The 24,564-nt window shown below is 38.0% G+C and overlaps 1 protein-coding gene across 9 annotated transcripts in view; it reads left to right on the forward strand.

Annotated features, from left to right (window-relative positions):
• Positions 1-17,079, forward strand: part of CDC14B (cell division cycle 14B) — a 47,662-nt gene extending 30,583 nt beyond the window's left edge. The window contains exons 10-15 of one of the 9 annotated variants that reach the window (XR_008233444.1): positions 468-606; positions 740-893; positions 1,658-1,758; positions 4,312-4,457; positions 11,376-11,492; positions 14,898-17,079. Coding sequence is in view for 6 of the 9 variants with exons in the window: in XM_052776489.1 (XP_052632449.1) it covers positions 468-606; positions 740-893; positions 1,658-1,758; positions 4,312-4,423 (506 nt within the window). In the remaining 3 variants the exon portion in view is untranslated. Of the gene's footprint in view, positions 1-467; positions 607-739; positions 894-1,657; positions 1,759-4,311; positions 4,458-11,375; positions 11,493-14,590; positions 14,657-14,897 lie in introns of all 9 variants that reach the window. The other 8 variants (XR_008233445.1, XR_008233446.1, XM_052776489.1 and 5 more) reach the window with 8 other exon arrangements.
• Positions 17,080-24,564: the final 7,485 nt, after the last annotated feature.

Here is a 24,564-nt window from a genome sequence, read left to right on the forward strand (position 1 = left end):
TGCTGATTGCAAAATTTGCCTTTTCCTTGGGAACTAAAGTAAGAAGTAAGTAAGAGGAGGGATTGGAAGAGCAACTGGTTTCAGTGTAGTGTATGATCAATTTGCAAGAAGGTGCTTTGAGAACTTTGGAAGAAAGCCAGCTGTTTGGTTTTATGCATGGGATAATTCTCATACCTATAAACATATTCATAGATAGATAGGTAAATAAAGATAGATAGACTTACAGATATTTGTAAAGTCACTGGCTTTGGAAGTTTACCTCACTCAAAAAACCTGTGAAAAATGTGTTAATAACCTTGTATATGGAAACAAAAATTCAAAAGGTAAGTTGCACTTACCAAGTTGATCAGTAACAGGTTTGTTTAATAAACTAGGCAAGTAACTATTTGTCCAAGTAACAATGTAGCTACTGCAGATTCCAGATGAAGATGGGTATATAAAAGAAGCCATTCTTTTATCTTACACAGCTGGTCTTGGACGAACTGGCACACTTATTGCCTGTTATATTATGAAGCATTATCGGATGACAGCTGCTGAAACTATTGCCTGGATTAGAATAAATAGACCTGGTTCAGTGATTGGACCGCAGCAACACTTCCTGATGGAGTAAGTAGATTGACTATAAATGATTTAAAAAATAGAGCTAGATTTCTTTTTCTTCTTCTTTTATTGTACACTTAATAATCGTTGGTGTTAATTTGTTGTGTTTGGGGCTTTTTTTTTTTCCATGTTATGATAGCAAACAGGCAGAACTTTGGACAGAAGGGGATATTTTCCGTGCAAAATTGAAAGGAAACCATAAAATTGCTGTAACAAGAATTTTGTCAGGAGTAGTTGATATTTCAATTAATGACACAAGAAGCAGGAGAACCATCCAAAAGGACACTGAACTGGTAACCATCCAAATATTGTGCTCTTGTAAAAGTTGTAACTGCTTTTGAGAATCTCTCAGGTTCTGAACAAACCTGTGTGTACACTAGAACTGTGTTAATCAGATTCTTTTTCTGTTTGCCCTTTTTGTATTGAGGGATATGGGGGGAAAAAGGTATGGAGAGCAAGTATGAAAAATGAAGTGCAGTACACAGGTGAAGTAGGAGCACCCTTATCATACTTTAGTCTTTAGGTAAATATTAGAACAAAAAAAGTACAATTTGCAATCAAAAACACTGTGATTTTGTTTTGGATTTTCTGTTACTTCATTGTGTGTGTTTAAAGGGAAGGGTTGAAAGGTTTTTTGCTCCTTTTAGTTTCTAAGTAACTGCAACTTCTCTAATACCATTTGGTCATGCCTTTTAAAAAAACAGTACTGCTGTTTTAAAAAGGCAAGTGAAGGAGGGAAATACTGTACTTGATTGAAGATCGTACTGTACCTAAGCAAAGATTTGATAATACATGTCCACTGTTCTAGAGGTAGACAACATTCTGATGAATGTAATTCATGATACCACTTAATGGTTCACAGCTGTAAGAGCAGCAAACAGGAAACTGGAAAGAACAGAATTGTATTTATGCAAGTGAATTTTCTTTGATTTTATGCTGGCATACTTTCCTATTGGGATAATTCTAACTTTAAGATTTAAGATAAGGTTAATTCTTAAATGTCTAAGTGTCTGTATTTTAATCTTGGTTTATCCCTTCCCCCTCTCCGCTTATCCAGTACAGTGATGAAGACGAAACAAACTGTGTAACACAAGGTGATAAGCTTCGTGCTCTGAAAAGTAGAAGGCAGGCAAAAGTTCCAACTGCATCTCCTCTAACGTAAGTCAGTTTCTGAATGTATAAATGCCAGAAATACTTTTATCCTCTTCTTTATACATACTTCCCTTTGGCCCCAAAAGTTTGTTGCCAAGGCTGCTTTTACTCATTTAAAACAAGCATGAGATTCATGATGTTCATTTCTCAGAAGACTTGGTGAGCACTAAGGAGGCAGAAGAACTTGGTTAAAGAACTGCATTACTCAATTTCTAGTTTTCTGCATTGTTTTTGATTCCGGTAGTCTGCGCTTTACAAGCTCCTGTAGTGTTTCTGAATGCTTTACTTCTAGTTTATTCACAAACATTATCTTGTCTTTACCGTGGTAGTATAAAAATGGAAGAATATGACCTGGTGTGGTGGTGTTTGGCTGAAATAAGGTGCGCACTGCTTTTGGACGTAAAGTCAGCTACCTAAGAAGAAGAGTTGAAAGAATAATCTTTAGCTTCCTTTCATTTCTTCTTCCTTGGAGGGGAACTTTCCCTAAATCCTGTGGGCTTTAGGATAATGGCTGGTAGATCTGGAAGGCAGAGATTAGCACTATTTCAGTAAATAAATTCAAAAGGAGTGCCTTTTCTGTCAGGGAACCTGGTATACTAGTCTCTTGATTTTAGACAAGTACTGAAACACCACCTGTAAAAGAAAGTTTGTAGTCACCTTTGCATCTGTTGTAGCTTGTAGCAACTGTAGGTAGAAAAACTTTCTGTCTGCCCTTAAATAAACTACAAGAGAATGCAAGACTTGCAAGACATATCTGGATGTCATTTGATTGCTGGGAAAGGAATGGTGACCCCTGGCTGTCAGATTTTTGCAAATAACACAGCACCAGTCACAGACCAAAGGCAACCAGGCTTTCGTTGTGCTGTCTTTCTGTAGGGGATGATGCTGCTAGCTGCTGGCCTTTTTTCTTTTTCTTTTTTTTTTTTTTTAAGACCAAACAGTGTCATCAGACTTTTAGAGAAAGTGAGAGGTACGTAGTAAGAATGTGCTGAATGTAAAGGAATGTGTCCTTGGAAACCATCACACATTGCTATGTATGAATTCTACTTTTGTTTTAAAAGATTCTCTTTTGTTCATGCTCATCATTTACACAGGCAATCAGATAAGAAACAACAGATTCAGAACAAAGCCTGTACCCAACTGACATTTAAAAAAAACCCAAAACACATCACCTCAGTTACCTCAAATAGCACAGTAAAAAAAAAAAATACCTTGCACATTAGTTTCTAAGGCACATAGTGCCTTAGTTTCCACTTCATAATATTTTTTCATAAAAAGTACTTTAAGTCATATAATAAAGGTTGTGAAAGATCTCATTTATTGTATGTTCCATAGAGTAAATGTAGACTGTATGATAATCTATTCAGAGCCATTGTCTTAATATGCAGAAAGCCTATCAACTATTAAAATATTACTGCATTCATGAAACATTCTGCAACATGACTGCTCTAGTTAACACTAGTTAGCATGTACTTCTGTACAATTAAAATAATTGATCTAGAGCTTATAGTTGTCTTCTATAGTGTGCATTGTGGCACAAGGAGTTAGAATTTCCCTCCTCCTGTTCCCCCAAGTTATTTGTATGGTTTGCGGCTTGTACTGAAATAATTTGGTGAAAAATGGATGTATAACTTCTTACGTTCTTTGTGTTACTATTATTAAACCAAAATATCACTAGGAATATTTAGCTGCCCTATATGAGTCAGAAGTCTTCCCTACTAGAAGAGGTATCAGTCTTTTTCCGTTTTAGCTCAGACTGTTAGAAATTTTTAACCTTGCAGTGAGATTGATTAATTTTATCTAAGCAAACAAAAAGAAGCTTCTAAATCTTCTATGTAGTTTTATTTCACAGAAGAGAAAAAAAAAAGGCAAAATAAGAGCACCAGAAGGTGTGACAATTACAGTCTTTGAGAACTAGAGGCATTGCTTATGTTTAAGTCGCAAAGGATTTGTGTATAACGTTTGTTAATGTTTATTGAAGTTGGTTGTATAAACTCTATATGCCTTGATGAATGGATATTTTGTGTATGTTCTAACAAGCAATATTCTGCACCTTTGGCAAAGGATTATGAATTAGGTTTTGCTACTCTGAACACAGGAAGGTAATATACCCCATCATCTGGGTGTTTACATAAATTGTTTCTTCCAACAAGCTGATCTGGCTCTGATCTAATGTTTTAGTATTAAAATATATGATTGTGAAGTAGGATGTATGAGTACAGGCTGATCAAACTGCGTAAGAGATGGCAGCAAGTGTTAAGAGATGTACTACTGCTCCAGCATGCACTTATTTTCAAAAGAGCGATACAGGCTTTCTTTGGAATAGACAACTTTAGCGAGGATTTCAGAAAATTTGCTTTGATTCCAGCAACATGTGGATACTACATTTGGCAATTTATGGTTGCATGGATTGTTACAGTCATAGAAAGTAAGAAAATGCTTGGCAAAGGTTATAGAGCAATATGCTTTTGAAGAACTTGAAACAAGCTAAAATGCACCAATAGCTTTTGCTTTTGAATTTTTGTTCATCTTTTCCTCCCCCTCCAACCCCTTTTTTAGATGGCTCCTAGCTATGCTGGTGTCTACACTGTGTAGCATTGTCATCTGGTGGATTGTATGTGGCTCCCTTCTGCCCAGCCTGCTATTCTGTCTAGATGGTTTAAGAACATAGTAACCATCAGGACCCCCTGAGAGAGAGCCACTGTGTAAGTGTCCCATTCCATTTCTCTACAATAGCTCACACTTTCTGTCTAGTATGTCTCATAAATGCATGTTTTCATACCATGTTTCTTACTGGCTTTGTTGCAAGAGTAAATTTCACTGCTCTGGCTTTGTTGTATATATTTTTGTATATATTATTTGGAATAACTGAATGATTTTTATGGCTGGCTTGCAATACAAAAAGGTGCAGAGCTTTTTTAATTAGGATAATTTATAATTTTGAAGCCTTTCTTCTCTGCATGCTCCTCCAAAAAAGAAAACTGTATTTGTAAAAAGGAAAAAGTACTGCTTTAAAATATGATCCTATCCTTTGCGTATTGCAAATGAAGATGTTAGCTCCAGTTTTACTTCAAAATTCATGAACTTGCAAAGGAGGTTAGTTTCCCAAAGCATGGTTTTACTCACATGAAATGCTAGGAATTATAATTTGTTAGAAATGTCAGTAGGTCTTTGTTTTTTCTAAGAGATCATAGTATTACATGCCATAAGAGACAGTAATTTTTTCCTTTTTAACATAACAGAAGATGAGGCAGGTTGCAGTATTAGGTCAAGGCTCACTTGTTTACCCAGCCAATCATGTTTAATCTTCTTTTGTTCTCAATTACATTTTTATAGAGCTTTATGAGACTAGTTAAATCCCTCCTTTCCGTTACTTGGATTCAGGAGGCTGAGTAAAGCATTAAAAACATACTAGTTCCTTGAGCACAGTTTTCACTCTTTCTCCACTCTGCTTTTGTCAGAGTGGCTGCAGTGATTGCTGTGCCTCACTTCCACTTAAAAGGTGCAATGTTTTTATCAAATGACAACTTCCACCTTTTGGCCAAACAAAACTTCAGAAGCATGCAGAACTTCCAGGAAACCCAAACAGGAACTCTTTGTTTGCTACCCTGTCTCCCTGGAGCTGCTCCACCCCTCCCCCCCCCCCCAAAGTGAAATGGTTACTTTGGATGAATGCTTGAAACTTTGGTGCTCTCAGAGAAAAAATAGGTCAGGAAAAGTGTTTTACACCAGAGTACTAAGTAAGAAAAGGCATTCTCTCCTGGCAGAGCATTAAGGTTAAGAGTTTCTGTCCTTACCTTTGGCCTTGCAACTTTTTTTCTGCACTTTTAAAAAGCATGGGACTCTTTCTGCTGAAGTAAATGACCTAATAACTAAAGAATGAGAACTGAGGGACTTGTGGACAACTTAGTTATCCTATTAGCCTTAGCTGAGGTTATCTTAATCAGTTCTTTTGGAGGAAAAAAAAAAATGAACTAAAGATCACTTTAGCTATTTTTTTTTCCCCATTGGTACCTAACTTTGTCAAAGAACATACTTAAATAAGAGGCTTGTTTTCAAAGTTTTACATCAAATGTAGCAGTATTTCTTGTCTCAGTGTTTTCCAGAAGTCAGACCTCAGATTTCTAAACACAGACTAAAAAGCTAAACTTAAAACACGGGTTAAAAAAGTGAAACAATCTGTCCTTTGTTTTCCTGTACTGTAAGATCAATTTCACTCAACTATCATCCTTTCTTTCTCTTATGGTTTCTGTGTTCTGTCTAAAAACTCCCTTGCTAGAGGGAAAGAGAAAAGACTGTTTGATGTTGGTAAATGTGTCACAGTGCAAGCAATAGGGTTACTGGTGCTGCTGCCTCATATCCAGGATTGACAATCATACAATGTTGGTTTATGTCTGGGAAGAGAAAACACTCCAGCTGTTCTTAAAAGCTAGACTAACATTCTCTCCATTATGCAGCTAGTGTCCCTTGTGTTTTAAGAGATCAAATTATCAATCAGGATTGCGAATCTCTCTGGGCTAGCCTGGCAGTCCTGTTGGCTGGAGCCCTGTAGACTGAAGAGTACCAGTCACTTGCTGCCTATCAATGTCTTGGAACAGGTCTCAGGCCTAGTTTCCTAAAAATCATGAGGTGATGAAGGAGAAAGCAATATTGCATTTAACAGACCTCATAAAACAGGTAACCTTGGCAAGAATAAAATGCCCATTGCAAGTCAGAGAAGACATGCTCCTCTGTAACCTCTGTTCCCCTCATCCCTTCCTAGGATACTGTAATCATTTTTCTTTTAAGAAAGCTTGTCGTGTGGATTGATTTCTCTCCAAGATGTATTACCTTGCTGGCATTTCAAGTTTTGTGGATTTTGTCTTGGGTTGTGGAGTTTGGGCTCTTGTGTCCTGGTGGTGCACCTGTCGCCCCACCCCACTCTGAGTTAAATGGTGATAAAAAGTTGTGAACTATTTAAAAGATGGTGCTACTGACCCAAAAACTTTCCATTTAAGCAGGTTTTGATTTGTTTAAAGGCCAGTTGTGGTGGGTTGACCCTGGCTGGATGCCAGGTGCCCACCAAAGCTGTTCTATCACTCCCCCCTCCTCAGCTGGACAGGGGAGAGAAAAATATAACAAAGGGCTTGTGGGTCAAGATAAGGACAGGAGAGATCACTCACCAATTACCGTCATGGGCAAAACAGACTCAACTTGGGGAAAATTAACTCAATTTATTAACAATCAACCAGAGTAGGGTAATGAGAAATAAAACCAAATCTCAAAACACCTTCCCTCCACTCCTCCCTTCTTCCCGGGCACAACTTCACTCCCAGATTCTCTACCTACCCCCCCAGCGGCGCAGCGGGATGGGGAATGGGGTTTACGGTCAGTTCATCACACATTATCTCTGCTGCTTCATCCTCCTCAGGGGCAGGACTCATCACACTCTTCCCCTGCTCCAGCTTGAGGTCCCTCCCACAGGAGACAGTCTTCCACGAACTTCTCCAACATGGGTCATTCCCACGGGCTGCAGTTCTTCACAAACTGCTCCAGCATGGGTCCCTTCCACGGTGTGCAGTCCTTCAGGAGCACACTGCTCCAGCGTGGGTCCCCCACGGGGTCACAAGTCCTGCCAGAAAACCTGCTCCAGCATGGGCTCCTCTCTCCACAGGTCCTGCCAGGAGCCTGCTCCAGCGCGGGCTTCCCACGGGGTCACAGCCTCCTTCGGGCATCCACCTGCTCTGGTGTGGGGTCCTCCATGGGCTGCAGGTGGATATCTGCTCCACCGTGGACCTCCCTGGGCTGCAGGGGGACAGCCTGCCTCACCATGGTCTTTCCCATGGGCCGCAGGGGAATCTCTGCTCCGGCGCCTGGAGCATCTCCTCCCACTCCTTCTTCACTGACCTTGGTGTCTGCAGGGTTGTCTCTCTTACATGTTCTCCTCTCTCTGGCTGCCGTTTCTGTCTGTCCCAGCAACTTTTTTGTCCTTCTTAAATATGTTATCACAGAGGCGCTAACACTGTCACTGATGGGCTCAGCCTTGGCCGGTGGCGAGTCTGTCTTAGAGCTGGTTGGTATTGGCACTGTCGGACACAGGGGAAGCTTCCAGCAGCTTCTCACAGAAGCCACCCCTGTAACCCCCACCCCCTGCTACCAAAACCTTGCCACACAAAGCCAATACACCAATATATTAGCTTGAATAAGAAAGTAGTGTATAAAGTAGTCTGGTGTTTGGGGAGTATATTAGGTCCAGAACTACCAAGTCATGCTTCGGTTATAGATGAACTGGAGATGAAAAATTCTTAATGATACATGGATTACCTATTTTAGTAGTGTGGCTATTACTGCATCCTGTAGCCTATGTTCAGGAAGTGTTCTGCTTTGTCTTTACAAAAAAACCAAATCATATTTCAATGATTTAGAAAACTGTGTACATCAGATATGCTTTCTGCTGGTGTTTCTGGAAGTTTGTCCTTGTCATGTACAGCATGACATGCTATTTTACATTAACAGTTACAAAGCAGTAAGGTAGGTGAAATGAGGACCTTACCCTTCTCTAATATAGTTTGGGATTTTTTGTTTGTGCTGAGATTTTGGGAGGATTTCGTCTACTGTGGCCTCATCTCATGTCCATTATAAAAACTATCTAATGAACCTGCTGTCAAGTGAGGCTGCTAGTTGAATAGTGTTAAATCAAAATTCCATACATTAAAGATAGTTTCTTCTCTTACCTTAAACATGTATGCAGTAGCATTCTAACAAAAACTCTGTTAGCACTGTTACTGCTCCTAAGCTGACAGTTAAGGGCCCAAAGACAGCTCAGGGGTGTTTAGTTGTAACACCATGTCAGATGATGGTGTAAATGGGACCTCATCTGTTTTCCCTGAGGTGCTATCAGCCTTGAAAGTCTAGAATTTTAGCCTGATTTAAACATGTCTGTTCGATCATTCAGCAAATGTTTTTTTCACAGGGATTTCAGTTAATCTTTACTTTTGGGTAGGGGTATGAATTTTGTGTGAATTTGCTGAGATGTAAAAATGGTATATCAACTGAAGAGCAGATGATGTTAAAGGTTCTACCATGCTCACAGCTGGCTCTGAGCTGATCCCATAAGGCAGCTCCTTCTATCCCTACCCTTTGGTAAATACAGCAATCTTAAGAGGATGATGTTGTGGTTGGTTTGGTTTTAAGGTGTAATTATATATGGTGACTATTGCTGTAAGTCGTGTTCCCATTTAGAACCTCTTTTCTTTTCTTTCTTTGTTTTGAACAGGTAATATAAAAATCTGTGGGAAGTAAGGACTTACCTATGATAAGTTGAAAAGATGAATATTTTAGTGTTTATGCAAGGTGGTATCTTAACACTTCATAGTCTTTCAGTTCATATTAGATAAGTATATGGGTTTAAGCCATTGTATACTGACCTGTTTTCTGAACTTCTGGTGTCTGGAAAGAGTGGACACCTGTAAGAGAAAGATTATAACCATTAGATCATGTTTCAATAACTTTGCTCTTTTAGATATGTACATTGCATGCATTTTATGCAGAGAGACACTTCAGGTATATATTTAAGGAGGAAACATGATTTTTCCATATTTCTGTCTGCATGAGCACTACTAAACCAGCATGTGCCATGATCTGGTCATGCTTATATTTCAGTGACTAAATGTTATAGTGTTAAACCAGCTTTGTACCTTTCCGTTCAGTCCTGGAAGTTGCTAGTGGCACAGATAAAAGGTACAGTACAAGTCTTTTTTCACCACTGGTGTAATTTTTAAAGCGTAGTTGAAAGTGCAGTAGCTCAAATTTGTTCGTGTTGTATGACAACTGTGGCACTGAGAAGAGAATTTTAAGTTTTAATATTAGAACTTGTTAGGACTGGTTTACAAGCACAATAGAAATTATAAAGTGAACTTCCAGGTTTTGAACTTTTTCACCTTGGGCATGCAAGGAAAACAGATTTTTGTTAGAAGAATTTGTGTTGTCTACAGAAGCATGATATGATGTTGAAGCTGTATGGTTTTTGTTTTCAGCCTCTCAACTGATTCCTCCAACTTTGAATGTGTTGTGTTTACAGTAGAATTTGCTTTGCATTCTGATAGTCCTTGCCATTACAATCTTGTATCTTATTTTGGAGGAATAGAAGACTGTTTGGTTTGGACTTTTGCAAATGAAGTAACAAGATTTTGCAAGTCTGAAATATTAAGAGAGACTTGTTCAAGTAGAAATTTAAAATACTTGAACTTTGTGGTCATCTGTTTGCTAAATAGTCTAAAAGTATGTGGTAAATAAGGTTGCTGATCAGTTTTACTGCTGTAAAGAGTTTATTTTAGATGAAATTGTGTTATCTCCAATGCATATTCTAATTCTGGTATCAAACCCATATAAAACAATGACAGCATAGGGGTTTTTTTCCATTTCTGTTTTTGGTGAATTTGTTACATGAGTATGAAAATACTCATATTTTCCTCCACGTATGCCTGTCCATTTTTGCTGCAAAAGTTACATTTTATGTTTGTATCTTGAAAAGTTTCTTAGGAGTATTAAACAACCAGACTGCTGTTTATATAAGTTAATGAAGGTTTTGATATCCAATCTAATACAATCTGCTGGCAGAGATGGACTCAGTGAAGCCACTGAAAATTAGAGTCTAATAACAGCAGGGGAAAAAACCAGTAACAGTTATGTTACTTGTAGCTCTAAACCTCTAAAATGATGCATAGTTTTATAGTTGGAATCTTGCACAGACAAATTACTGGGGAATAGGCGTATAAAATGATGCACTAAATAGATATCTGTGGACTCCATTGACCAGTTGTCACTTTTTGTCTCCATAGTATCATAATTTCACTGCAAGTATTTAGGAATACAGAAGACATGGTTTCCATATGAACCAGTTGGCTGGTGGCTAAAAATAGTTGTTTGCATTTCACAATCTGGAATTACTTTCTTATTGAAGTAACACTAAACACTAGGATTTATCTGCCTGTTTAAGAAGTAGTCAATATATTGCTCTAGAGTCTTCCAGAGAACCAGTTGAGCACAACCAGCATGTAAAGCTCAGTTTTGACTGTGGTGTAGGAATTCCCTGTAAGAGCAAAATGCCAGCATGTGCAATGATTTTCCTAGCCTACTATATTTGAAGGGAATATCTCATGGTTAATTGCAGGAGATTTAGACTTTGATCTTCACAAATTGAATTACTTGGGTTTTTTTTCTGAGTTCCTTTGTGTGTTAGTCTGGAAAATAATGTTTAGTTTGGTTGCATACTTCAGATTTTATCTTTTTTTGTTGTTTTGTTGCAGTAATTTAAAATGCAGTTTCTTAGCTTTTTGTCTTCCCAAAACCTAACAGGAAATCCAAAACCATTAATTTAATCCATTCCTTGAAAGCAAAAAAAAATAATCAACGAACAAAACAAACTGCTGTGCTCCTAATAAAACAACTTGCATTACCGTAATTGTAACAAGGATGTTACGAAGAGAAGGATGTGTTTCAGGCAGAACAGTTTGCTTTTCAGAATGATTTGTGAAAAGCCAGCTGATACTTGTTAGCTCTGCTGCAACTGTAATACCCTCTTTTCAGTGTTTTCCTAGAAACTTTCAGGTTATATAATCTGTCTTTTTTCCTACTCTTTCCAGAGTAATTCTGCAGTCCAGTGTTCAGAAAAATAAAACCTCTGAACCTAGCATTTCTGACAGTACAGACATTACTAAAAGAACTACCAGGTCTGCTGCAAGAAAAAACAGTTAAAAAAGGTGAGAGTTACCCTCTTTACAGATCCAGTAACTGTTTTCTAGGCAAATACTTTGAGCTGGCGTATCCATCGCTGACAGGAGCTTTTGCCACAATTTAACTCCTTCTAGCAATAGGAAATGAGAAACAATTTTATGGTTTATGTCATGTACTGAGAATATCTGGAACCTTAAATCTTACGTCATTTGTTTACATTGCTCAGTCTTTCAGCTTTGAGAATTTTATATTGTAATTCCTAATGTGAGTCAGAATTACTGAAGGTGAGGGATTTTGGTAACAAAAAAGTGCCTTTCTCTGCCACACCTCTGCCTGGATTAAGAGGTAGAAAAGTTGTTCACAGCATTAAGTCAATTATTAGTCAGTACACAAAGTCAAAACTAAGAGGAATTTGATGGACAACTGATATGCAGTAGTAGTGGAGAGGGTGAAGTGTGTAAAATGCATGTGTATACCGCTATGAGATTTTGTACTGGGAGTATGGCTGATAATCTGAACTTAGCCTGTTCAGTAAAGCTTAGTGAAATTTTAAATTTGGATGGATTTGTGCAAGGCTGAAAGTGACTTCTGGCCCAGAAGCATGTGGCCACACTACTACTATGTTTCTTTGTGTGTGCATGTGTTCATGCCCCTCTATGGCAGCTCTCCAGGTCATTATCAAAGATGAGCCTGAGAGTGGAGCTTCAAACAATTTCCAAGCAACTTCCAGTGGTTACAATTGACCAGAATTTGTCTTGTGCTTATAGTGGAAAACTTTTGAATGGGTCTGTCAGGTGTTGAAGAGACTTCCTTTTGTTGGGAAAAGTAAAAGGTGGCAAATAACGTAAGAAATAGTTAAGTAGCTTTGTTTATAAATACTGCTGAAAATTCCAAGTTCTTCTGCAGCTTTTTCCCCACAGAGCTCTTCTTTTCCCTTCCTCATCCTGTTACCTTGAAGGTAACAGAAGTTATGAAAAATTCACTCTATCAAGCAACAGAAATAGTCATTAATAGTAGACTGCAGTAAATACTAGTCAGAGAATTTTTAGCAGTGGCTATACGAATTACATTTTGATTTGTATAATAATATGTTAAAAAAAAAATCTCTTTTTCCTGAAATGCATGTTTTACTAAAAATCTGAAGTATTTCTCAGGGTTTTCCTGTTTGGTTCGTTAGTTTTTATCTTCATTTTGGAACATTTTCACCATGTCTGTTTCGGTCCAAACAGAATTGATGGGATTCTGCCTGCTATTTTTATTCTTCATGCCTCTCCCAGTTTTAAGCTCTTTGCAACACTTGGTAGCTGTATACATGCACATGTGTAATTGAACAGAGATTTTTAGTTCCTGGAAAACACATCTCCAAGTTGACCTTTGTGTTGTGTGAGATGAGAATACCTATCCTTAGGAGGAAACAAGTTCCCTAAAATAGAGTTCATAGAAGATTTCAGTTATTTTGAAATAAATCCTTTAGGTGTATTGCCAGATTTATGACTCTGAGGAACAAGGATCAGGTTGATCTTAAGCTTCGTAAACTACTTCATATTTTAATGGATTTTCTAAAACTTCTACCCCAAATATTTCATTCCATATACTGTTTCTTTTCTTCTAACTTTTGAGGTCAAAGATTTTCAGTCACTTTATGCTTGGATCCAATGATCAAATTTGTCCTAAATAGTTATATCACAGTTCTGGAGTTCTAATTATCTTGTCATCCGAGAGGGCTAGTTGGGTGCTGGTCCCTCTAAAGGGTATTTGGTATGACTGTACAATTTCATGGACTTAGAATGCAGGACCTTGTTAATCTTGTAGGTATCCTTTTATTTTTCCTGTAGCATTTGGCAAAATGTCACACTTTTTTTTTTTTTTTTTAAGCATCCCTTTGTTTTTTCATCTAAGTTTATTTTAATTTGTTGAAGTCTGTGTAGTTTGCATTACCTCATAGTGCTCAAATTGATTGACCTATTCCAGATCAAGTGGATTGCAGGGTAGGGGAGAGTAATTATTATTACAAAATTGAGATCATGCCCTAACCAACTTCTGTCTTTGCCAAGACCTTGTTGGCTTCTCTGAACTTCCAACTTTACTGTGTACCCTTACTCTTTCATTTTCTTGTCTGATATGTTCCATGGAAACATCTTGCAGTATTTTTACATTAATCTTATTTGTTGATGCATTAGGTCATTTTAGTCAATTCTTACTGTAGATGAATCACATATGCGACCCATCCTAACGCAGCATAATCCACAGAGCTGGGTAATTCATTTGCCATTTCATCCTTCAGACTGTTGGAGGCACTATCATAGAATGCCTCCAGATTGGTTTTTCAGACAAAACAGCCATTTACAGCTAAAACACTCTGTTCTGGCTTTGCAAAGAGAATTTAGGGAATTTCAATCCTATTCATAACATTCACTGCATTTCCTTTGCAGAACATCTCTAGATGTCAGCTGCCATCTATGAAAGACCAGTACTGGCAGACATAACACATTGTATCTTGTGATTGAAATAACACTGTTGTTGAACTGCAAGAAATCACATTACTGGAGCATTATCCATAGCCTTTCAGTGGATGCCCTTGTTTCTCCAGTTAAGACGTCTTCCACGTAGATTTGCCAATTACTGAGAAGTTCGTGTTTGTATTTTAACACGGTGCATCTACCAGATCCAAACCAACTGAATCATAGTAAGACACAAATGAAACAGTCTTTTCCATGTTACTACACATAACAGGATTAGGATTATGTATATAGTAAGCAGTTGATTAGAAATGAAATCTTGAGTGGTGAAGGAATTTTGGTAGGTAGAGGTGCTTAAGGGAATGCAGGTCAAGTTACTGCAAAAAAAAAAAAATTGGGAGTGTGGGGGAAGATGTATGAAAACTGTATTGTATAGATTCCTTTACTTCTTTTAACCAGAGAGCTATAGCACAAAAACTAACAAAGAGGAACACGCTTTAAAAATCTCATGCTTTTGCTTTGCTGGGAATTGTAAAGCAGCCTTCTGCACCCTTGTTCAAACACTGAAAACTACCTGCAGCATTTCAGAGCTTGTCTATATGTAATCTAAATCGAGCTTTAAAAAAATTAATGTTTCTTTACTATTCTTTCTACTTTTCCTACAGTCTGATACCTCAGAGGGAGAGAAAGAAAAGGAATGCTTTACAGCAAATGCGCTTAATGAAATTATGGTACTTTGAATCCTCTGTTGCTTTTTCTGTATGGAACGGAACCTTTCTTCATGTTGTCTGTGATCAGACCAGTCCATGCCTTCTTTACAACCAGTATTGCTGTGTTCTTAAATGCAGTGACTTCTATCTTCTGTTTCTTTCTTTGAAGTATTGTTTGCTCATTTTACCTTGCCAGAAATGTTAGCTTGAAATACATATTAAGTACATACTTAAATTTTTCCTCAAATATGTTTTATTTCAGCAGCCAATCCATCCCAAGGACTAAAACAGTATTGCGTTAAGTTTCAAATAAGCAACCAGTGTTGAAGAGGATATTCAGGAATGAGGGCATGTGACTAGAGGGGACTTGATGCAATTCAAGGAAGATTACTTTGGCTCCATTTTTCAGCAAAAGTGAAACTGAAGAATCTCTTCCGTACTTGTAGAATAAAATGAAGCGTCAACATGCTTGGCAGACCCTTTCTTAACGTGCTAACATTTCCTCAAAGAAAACCAACAAAATCTGTGTACATTCAGACTCAGGTGTAAATACTTAAGCTCTCTATTATAAAGAGGGCTTGCTAGTATGTATGATGCATGTGTATAAATTGTGATGGCAATCACTTAGCTGCTGACCACCAGAAATTAAAAGATGGTGGGAGCTTTTAAATATATAAATCTGTGTTGTCTGTTCAGACTGGGCTCAAGTCTCCACTTGAGACTGAAAATCAACCACAAAAGCTTTTTTGTTCTAGTACTGGTACTCTCCTGTGTTAATTGGCTATTCTTTCTTATTTTGTATGAAGTTTTTTATGAAGCCACAGTACTGAGTACACAAAGTAACTATTGTCCACCAAAGAGTGCTTTATTTTCAAAGGTTGTGTGTGGTTTATTTTGAAAAAACTACCTATAAGCAATGTAACTTGTTTTTAATAGTAATAGATTTTTAGTTGTTCACAACCAATGGCTCTTTTAACTAGTAATTGCTTCAAATCTGGTATGATTTTAAGGGGGAGCAAAAACAGCTTACCATTTAAAGCAGTGCTGTCATATTGAAATGTCATTACTGTTTATTTTCCTATCTTCAAGTCTTTTAGGTGAAACTTTAGATTACCATATCTAAAAGGTAAGAATTTTTCCCAGGTTTTATTGGTACACTTGGTAACATGTGGATGTCACTGGTTTTTAGCTTTGAGACACTTAATGAGTGCAGCACACAAAAAAGGGAAAATAAGCTTGCTGTATAACGGAGATTGGTAGTGGAACTCAGGGGCAGGTATAGTTTTTAACATCTAATTAACACTTTTAAAACTACAGCTTACCTCTGTTAAAAAGCAGTGTTAAGTTTTAGAGGGATCTGAGACTGAAATTTTCATCCACTACAAGATTGTCTTCAAACACTGGCAGTGTTTTTTCCCTACCACTTTTCACATTATGAAATCTCAAAGCTGGCTTTGCAGTGATGTACCCTTGTCTGCCAACTGAAGTTTATAGCTGCATATCCCTCAGATGAGGACTGTTACCACATAGCCTTAAATATGATACAGTTATCTGTTGATTTAGTGACTCTTACAGTAGAAAGTAAAAGAAATGGAGAGATCTGAAGTGTTAGCAATGGAATAACTGACATTTTTAAAGATACAGATTACCTCTGCAAGGGGGAGAATTTTCTCTTTGTGAATATAAATGGGCAGGTTCAGTGACTAGTTTCAGTCTACATCCTTCTCAATTAAAATTAAGCTTTCTGTTAGGCTGGTGATTTTTGAATGCCATTATGAATAGCCCCACATTGGCTTGAAAACATTTTGTGGCAAGAGCATCACAAGTTGAAGGGGAAGCAGGATGTGAAGTGTAAGTAAGCTTACAGGTAGCATCCTTGAGTTTGGATAGTCAAAATTTGCAAATACAGAAAGAAAACCAAAGAGGCTTGTATGGTGCAAAATAAAGGACCGTTGAGGCTCAGACCCCAAATACTTTTTTGTTTTCCTCTTAATCTTCACCCTCACCACCATTTTCTTCTAGGTGAAAAGCACCTAAAAGCGATGGACTGAATTCATCCTGATACAGCAATTAAAATTTCTTGACTTTTTTGTTTGTTTGTTTCCTTTAACTAAGCCACTTGCCCAAAAGCTGAAGTACAGATAACCACAATAGTAGGTATATTGTGCAAATATGAATTTGTGTTTATTTTTGAAGAAAATTCTTATCCTGGAAGGCAGAAGGGATGAAACTAGTGAGGTGACAGGGCGAGAGTCAAGACAAGAGAGATTTAATAATAGTTATTGTGTTTGGCTTTGCCCTTCTCTCAGCTGAGCTTCCTCTTTTAGCATCCTTGTTTTTAATCTGAAAATAACAGCCTATTTCACATCCCTTCAAAATTCCAAATGGGAATTTGGCTTTTTTAAAGTAACCAGCAGAGCCATTAGCACTTTCAGGTTCATCAGAAGTAACACAGACACACGGACACAGACACAGACACACACAGACACACACACACACACACACACACCCCTTTAGCTAAACCAAAATCGTATGTTTGGCATGAATGTGTTTCAGGATACCCCTTCCACCACCCAGTATCTTAGTGAGAAACACATAAATGTCAAAGGAATTTTACATTTGAACTCTCTAAACAGCCTTATATGGAAAATTAACTCATTACCTCATTGTGTCCCATCTAATTTTATTGCTTAGTTTCTTCTTCTGAATTTTTAGTATTTTGTCTAGCATTTTTATTATACCATACCAAAGCTGTCTTAAGTACAAGAATGAAGAGTGGGTATGGGTGAGGAAGTCCTTGGTTTCTAAATCTTTTTTGAATTGTGAAGTATTATGTGCCAAAATGGAATGTGTGGCGGCAGCTGCATCACCATTGTACCACAGAGCAGCCAAAGGAAGTTATTTCTGCTGTCATCAATTAGCAGTTTTTCCTTAGAAATTCTTTCCTCTCTTTCAAATACATGACAGATGGATTCTCCCTTGGTCTCTTACTCAAAAGTATGCAACATACTCAAAATCTGTAATATCTTGGCTTACATTGCTACTTTCCATTACAGCATCAATAACTTAACTCAGATTTTAACCCAGACCTTGTCTTTTTGCCCCAGTATGACAATATAGAAAATGCTGCTGATTTAAAACAAAAAAATAAGATCTGTAGAGACTCATGCATTAAAATGGAAAAAGAAGAAAAGTGTGATGTTCACCAGTTTGTTGCACTGCAGTTTTTGTATTAATGGTTTGCAGACTGTTTGTCTTGAGTAAACTCATGTACAGACTATCAAGATCTAAAATTTCTTGACTAATCAGTACTGTTCATCCTGATTATTTTTAAATTGTATATTTCTAATCATATTTTTTTAACTTGGATTGACAGAATGGGAGTTTATTTTGCTGAAGGTATTTTTAAGATAAAGCTTCGTATTATCTTGTAATAAGTAGTTCAATATGCGTTTGTGTCTCATTTGAAAATACTGCATATTGTATTTGATTTTATACAAAATATTGAATAGTGAGAATTGTAAACATGAACTGTGTAAAATTAAAAATAATAATCAGAAGTTTGTTTTCTCATTTTTATTTCCAGCATTCTAAAAAAATTCAGCACAATCCCATCATATCTGTACCACACTCACTCTTACATGCTCTGAAAAATAATGCAAGAATCTCAGCTGCCTGAAAACCTTTTAATAAAAGCACAAATCCTTAAAAACCATACTTTTCTAATTTCAAAAATAGAGAACTTCTGGCTCTACATTTCAGGGGACTCAATCTGGAAAACAATAGTAATTGTATTTGAATTGTGGGGATGCTGTTATCCAGTAAAAAACACGGCTAAGACAGAACAATGGGGTTCTAGTTAATTTGTTTCCTTCCTCTATGATCATATAGTACTAATTTTTGGAAACAGGCACCCTATTAAATACTATATATGTTCATACTTACCATGAAAGCAAATGTTTCTCAGAAGTAAAAACTAAATTGTCAGGAACACTTCTTTTTGCTTAAGAGTTCATGGTGGTCTAGTTTAGTCTTGGAAGAAAAAAAAAATCCAAACACCACCAAAAATACTGACCAACTCAAATACTTCTCATCACCCTTACCTTACCTACATTAGAAAATGCAGAATATGTGCACCCCAAGGAGAGCCTGTTTGACAAGCAAGCAAACTTTCACTTGCTCCCTAGATACATTTTTATGGTTGGAAAATGTGTGTTCATCTGTTGTGATTCTTTCTAAACTTACATGAATGTTTAAACCACCTTTTCCTAACAAACTAGTTGCCTGCTGAAGAGTGAATGATGGGTTTTACCTGGGAAGACATCAGTTTTATGCATGTGCTGTCCAGAGTAAAGCACAGTTAAGCCCTATCATATCATTAGTGATTTTAAGGAGTACTGGCACTGGGCAGGGGAGGGCAGAGGACTAAAAAAATCCTACAGAGATCAACTGAACAGTGGCCTAGGTCAAATCCATTGACAAGTAAGTGCACTGCAACTTTACAGTTTTTCTGTTTACAGTATTTCTGAGTAACTTCGATTTGGCTCTGTTTAGCCTCCTTTGCATTACAGTTTCTACACAGATGTAGGAGTAGAGAAAAATATGCTGTAGCAAAATGGATGTGCTGTTTAGAAATATTCAAGGCTGATGTTGAAGAGAAACTGCATGCTTTAAGCCTAACTTGCTAAGAGTTTGTTGAGGAAGAGCTGTTTGCTTTTTCTTGCATTTGTGGTTTTGGGGTTGGTTTCACAGGGGTGTGACTGACCAGTAAGCCCCTAAAATGGAACAAGGCTAAGAGGAGACAGGCAAGGGTGACATGCTTGTGAAGCTCAGGGAACGATGCAGGGCATGATGGACCACAGTTCTTGCAAAGAAGATGACTTTATCTCAACACAAAGGGGACCAGAGGGTGACCTTTGTTTGAGATAAACTGCTATCAATAGTTGAGTGGATCAACTGATGGTGTAAATGTTTCTCCCCGAGTTCTTTAGAGAGAGTGAGGGTCTCCCTGAGCTGGCCAGACCAGCATGGGGAAAGTACATACGTACAGTATAAGCTCCAGACAACTGCCAAAAGAATTTCAGAGAAAGAGAGCAACAGGCTTGAGCTGGCATCAACCCTCCTATTCATTCCTGGCGACTGGGGACACGCTGCATGGTGACAGCGAGGATATCATAGGGACCAGTAAGGGGAATCACACCAGTACTGTGTGATTGAACTGTGTATTGCAACTACTGTATTTTGCAAAGCGTTAACTTACCTTCGTGTTGTGTTTTCGGTATACTTTATATCACCCTCAGTCAGAAATGCCCTATGACATCAACGATCTTCAAGTAAGTAAATTCGGTATTAAGCATGACATACTGCATCCATGAAATACCTCCAGGAACCTGGTCCAAGTGTTGGACTGTGACAAGGGTGACTGGGGGAGGCCATCTAGAAAGTCTGTCCTTTAAGCAGCTCCTCCTGGTCCATGTCCTCCCTATCAAACTCAGTCCACAAGGCTGCTAAAGAATCCATGGCAAAACCAGACAGCCCAAGCAGCAGCTGCTGTTCATCCCTCAACCTGGCATGCAGTGGCCCTGCTGCATAGCACCAGACAGAAAGCACTTGTGTGTCACTAGCACCTCCAACTCCCAGCTCTTCCAGCTACACCAGTTGCTGCAGACCTGTTAGGCAACAAACAGGGTAAAATGGTAAATCCCAAACTCCTTGTGCCCTGACAGGACAGAGGGAGCAGACAGTAGATTACCCTTGGCAGCAGCTATTATTAATGCAGGAAAATCCAAAGTGATTGCTGCCAAGAGCAGGGAGATAGACACTATGCAAGTGTTGAAGCAGACCAATTCTCACCGTTGTGAGCTTGCTTTTACCCCCATCAGTGCTTTGATGCCTCAATGCCATCCTCTGAAGATGGCAGGGCAGTTCCTTAGTTTTCTACTCAGTGGAAGGGCTCAGCCTGCTCATTACCCCCCTTCAAACACAGCTCCTCTGTAGACCCAATTGTGTTTCTTCCCAAGGTTGAGTTCTGCCATTACCAGACTCATCTTTAACTGTTCCTCCCAAATTGTCATGTTCCTAGGATTTAATGTTGGTTTGTTGGGGTTCCTTCCTTTCCTCCCACTGATCAGACCTTTACCAGCCTATGGTCTTCTTTCACTAAAGTGGAAGCTTCATTGAAAAGGTTCCTAGGTGTTTACTTTTCCCACAACAGCTTCCAAGGTCCAGAGCCTTTGCTAGAGCCCAGAAAACCTCTGAAAACAGCATTCAATCCATAAGTAACAGAAATATAACCAAACCACTAACAAGCACAGAATTCCTGGCTTATAGTATGTCAACTTATTTCTTCTCTTGCCAGAAGAGAATAAATCCATAACTTATTGCTGCTATTTTTACCTTTTTGCAAAGCTATCCTGCTAATTCAATTACATTATACAAAACTCAGTATCCTTCATTCAAATAGTAACTACTGTACAAATCTAGACAGAGGAACCTCCATTGCTAAAAGCAGACAGCAGCTTATTGAGTCTTGTTAACTAGCTGTAAAACATTGTAGAGACAACAGAACACAGAATATGGATATTCAAACACTAGCTACCCCAAACAGGGAGAACAAAAACTTTATTCATTAAGCGTTAGTTTGTCTCAAAGATAACGCTGCCAGTATGATACAGTATCTAAAGCTGCTCTGAAGATGCAGCTATCTGCAACATTTGTTGCATCACATCTTCAAAAAGGCATTTGTTTGCAGATAAAACCCAGCTGAAGATTTAATGTATTTCAAATTAAATTCAAAGTAATAGAGCCAAAGTGTTAACAGTTGTTACTTCTTCCAAAGACTGAAGGTTTTCCCCCTCCAAGCAGAAACTCAATACTTGCCCAGCATATGTTACTGAAAGAGAAAAGCTCTAGTTCCATGCTTGTTATTCAGTAACTGAAATGTACTTCTTCTGCAAAGATAATCATGTTTCACATTCAATTGTTGATCCAGTGACAATGAGGCAGTGTTATATTACTTTCAACACTGAATATATACGTGTGTATACATCTATTTTTATGTGGATGTATGTGTATGTGCAGATGTGCCTGTGACAGCTCTGAAGGGGAAAAAAAAATGGCTTGAACATTGTGTAAGAATAATCTTAATGACATAGGTGTACTAGGGCTACAGATTTTGGTTTCGGCCCCAAAGGCTGCGCATACCCCAAGCCCTGTTTTCACATGAAAAAGTCTAACCAGAGCTGAAAGCTCACCTCCCATGGGCTCAATTGCTTAATTTTCCTATTCATCAACTGAAGTTTTTTACCAGGGCTTTTTACTTTTGAGTCTTTTTAGTTATTCTTTAGTATTCTTATATTAAGCGCAGACTTTCCTCTCCTCTTTCCCTTGAAGGCACTTCCATAGTAATATACTCTTGCCAATCCTATACCATGGTAATACATATGATTCAAGTGGACCACACAGTATCAACATTATCATATGTAAGTGACAGTTGTGGAGAGAGGTGAATTCTTTGCAAACTTACTGTGATTTACATTAATGTCAAACTCAAAACTGAAATGCAGTAGTTTTTCCTAGGCCACTCACTACAGTAATATTAACAGCGAAGTACCCTGTGGTAGTGCATTAAAGAGTAACATGACTAAGATCTGCAACACAACTGAATCTCTTCCTAAGATGCTTGCCATGTTTTACTAATGTTTGTGTATATATTTACACCTGCTACCACTTGCTTTACACAAAGGAGTAAAGGTAAACCAGGAATGACTGTTAGCAGCAGACATGTGCTTAACAGATACAGCTATTTTGGTACCTTAAATGAGACAAATGACTGAGATTTAATGAGTTCTCTTTTCACAGCTAGGCAAAGGAATTGCATCACCATCACCACTTACAATTAATAATTTCTTCTCTATACTTAGATACTATTATCTAGAGAAACCCTTAAGCCATATTCAAGTCTGACAGACTGAAAAAGAAAATTGTCACACCTAGCTGCTCTAAGACACTTTTGGTTTAATGAGCAGTAACCAGCTACACTAAATCTTACTCTCACAAAGTTTTGCATTGGGTGGTTTGTGGTTTGGGGGGGGGGGGGGGTTGTTGTTTGTTTTGTTTGGTTTTAACTAAACAGTCTTAAAACCAGCCCACTTTGTTTAAACAATCTGCTGACCAAATGCTGATTATACAGATACACTGTGACAAGTCCTTTAAAGCATTCCCCAAAGAACATACTTGTCATTCTGTTTTGAAAAACAGATCAAAGTTAGAGGAGTAAACAGTAACTTTGCAGCAGCAGGAAGCAGACTGAAAAATAAAACAATCCTTTCAGCCTTCCCAGAGAACAATCAGAACTGAACCAACTCAACTGCATTACACCAGATTCAGCCCAGCAGCATAACAAGGTTTCAAATTTTTTAGTAGAAAAAGGAAGGGTTGCTTTTAAGTATTTCACTGCTTTCCTTAGCAAAAACAGGTGTTAGTAAAAGAAGAGGCTACACCTTCAAATCATGACAGAAAACAGAGGTGAACCTTGCAAAGAAGCTCTCCACACCTATATACACATTTACCCCTGCAAGTAAAAACATAAATAAAAATTCAGACACATTCTTCCCTGTCTAATGGGGATAAGGGGAAAATGATGGGATAAGGGGAACAGGAAGGGAAGAACAATACCCCCATAGACAAAATCACTTCTCTTCCACAGTCATGAAATTGCCATTCTTGGCAGAAACACCCAAACACCTATTAAAAGAGCAGCAGCAGTTAAACTGCAGTGATTTCAAGTAGTAGCTTGTTCCTACGAGGTGAAAGAGTCATTTACATGATTTCATCCAGTTCAATTACTCAAAAAGCAGCAGCATGAGTTCCTTTAACAGCAGCACTTCGTTCGCTTTTGCACATTCTTTCTACTACAGGTTGTCAGAGCATCTCTATGCCACTAAAACGAGCTCCTTGTGGAATCTGAAATCTCATGTTATAGCAAATCATCATCCAAGTAATTTAACAATGTAAGAAAAGGCCTTTGGGCAGCACTGCTTTGCAGACCATCTGTTTGGAGCACACAGAAAAGAGTCAGTAGTTTTTCTAGAATTATTATATCCTACTTGTATAAAGCCTTACCACTGAGATAAGAGTTAATTTAAGTTTCTGAATACTCTTAGACCTTACTCCAAAGCAAAACAGTTTTTTTCTTCAAGTCTCATCCACTATTTGCTCTTAAAGGAGACTGCTTAGAAGCGATACAAAACAAAGTGAGGCAGACAGGAAGGAAAAAAAATAAAAAAAGGCTTATATTAATCTGCTTTCCCAGTAAATTGAAAGAATGAGTTCAAGTTGAGCAGGCATCTGAAGACTCCTTTCAGGCTGACAGCTACTTCCAAAATGTCCAGTGTGGTTGTGCTCTCATTTCTTTCCCTCATCACTTCTAGCACCATTTAATTGTTTCTCTCAGATCCCCAAGAACGGCTTTGAGTGTCCCCTTTGACAGGGAACAAGTTAGGGTATCTGACTCAAGTAAGGAAGTATGTTAAAGCTGCAAGAAAAGGACATCCCATCTCATCCCCATGTTACACAAACTTCTTGGTAAGGCATGAAACATTTTAGTTTGTAGCTATTCCTGCTAAAATTAAAAGCTTCCTTAACAGTTTAGTTCTCTTTAGCTCAAAATTCTTACTTTACTTCACTTTCAACATCTTCAAAGTAGATGCAGGTTATATCTTGTTACTGAAGCAAGACTTATGGTTAGCTATCAATTAAAAGCATCTGTGCTGCCTTAATTTTAAAGATCACTTTTGTTTAGAGAGATGTTCACCGTTTTGGGTGAGTAAGGTCAGCTGTTTAGGGTTTGGGGGTTTTTTTCTGACACATCCAAAGAGCAAAAGCTTCAATGTGTTACTCTGACTTGTGAAAATAATACCTCAAATCCA

Source organism: Harpia harpyja, chromosome Z (genome assembly GCF_026419915.1).
Source record: "Harpia harpyja isolate bHarHar1 chromosome Z, bHarHar1 primary haplotype, whole genome shotgun sequence".
In the NCBI taxonomy this organism is placed as follows: Eukaryota; Metazoa; Chordata; class Aves; order Accipitriformes; family Accipitridae; genus Harpia; species Harpia harpyja.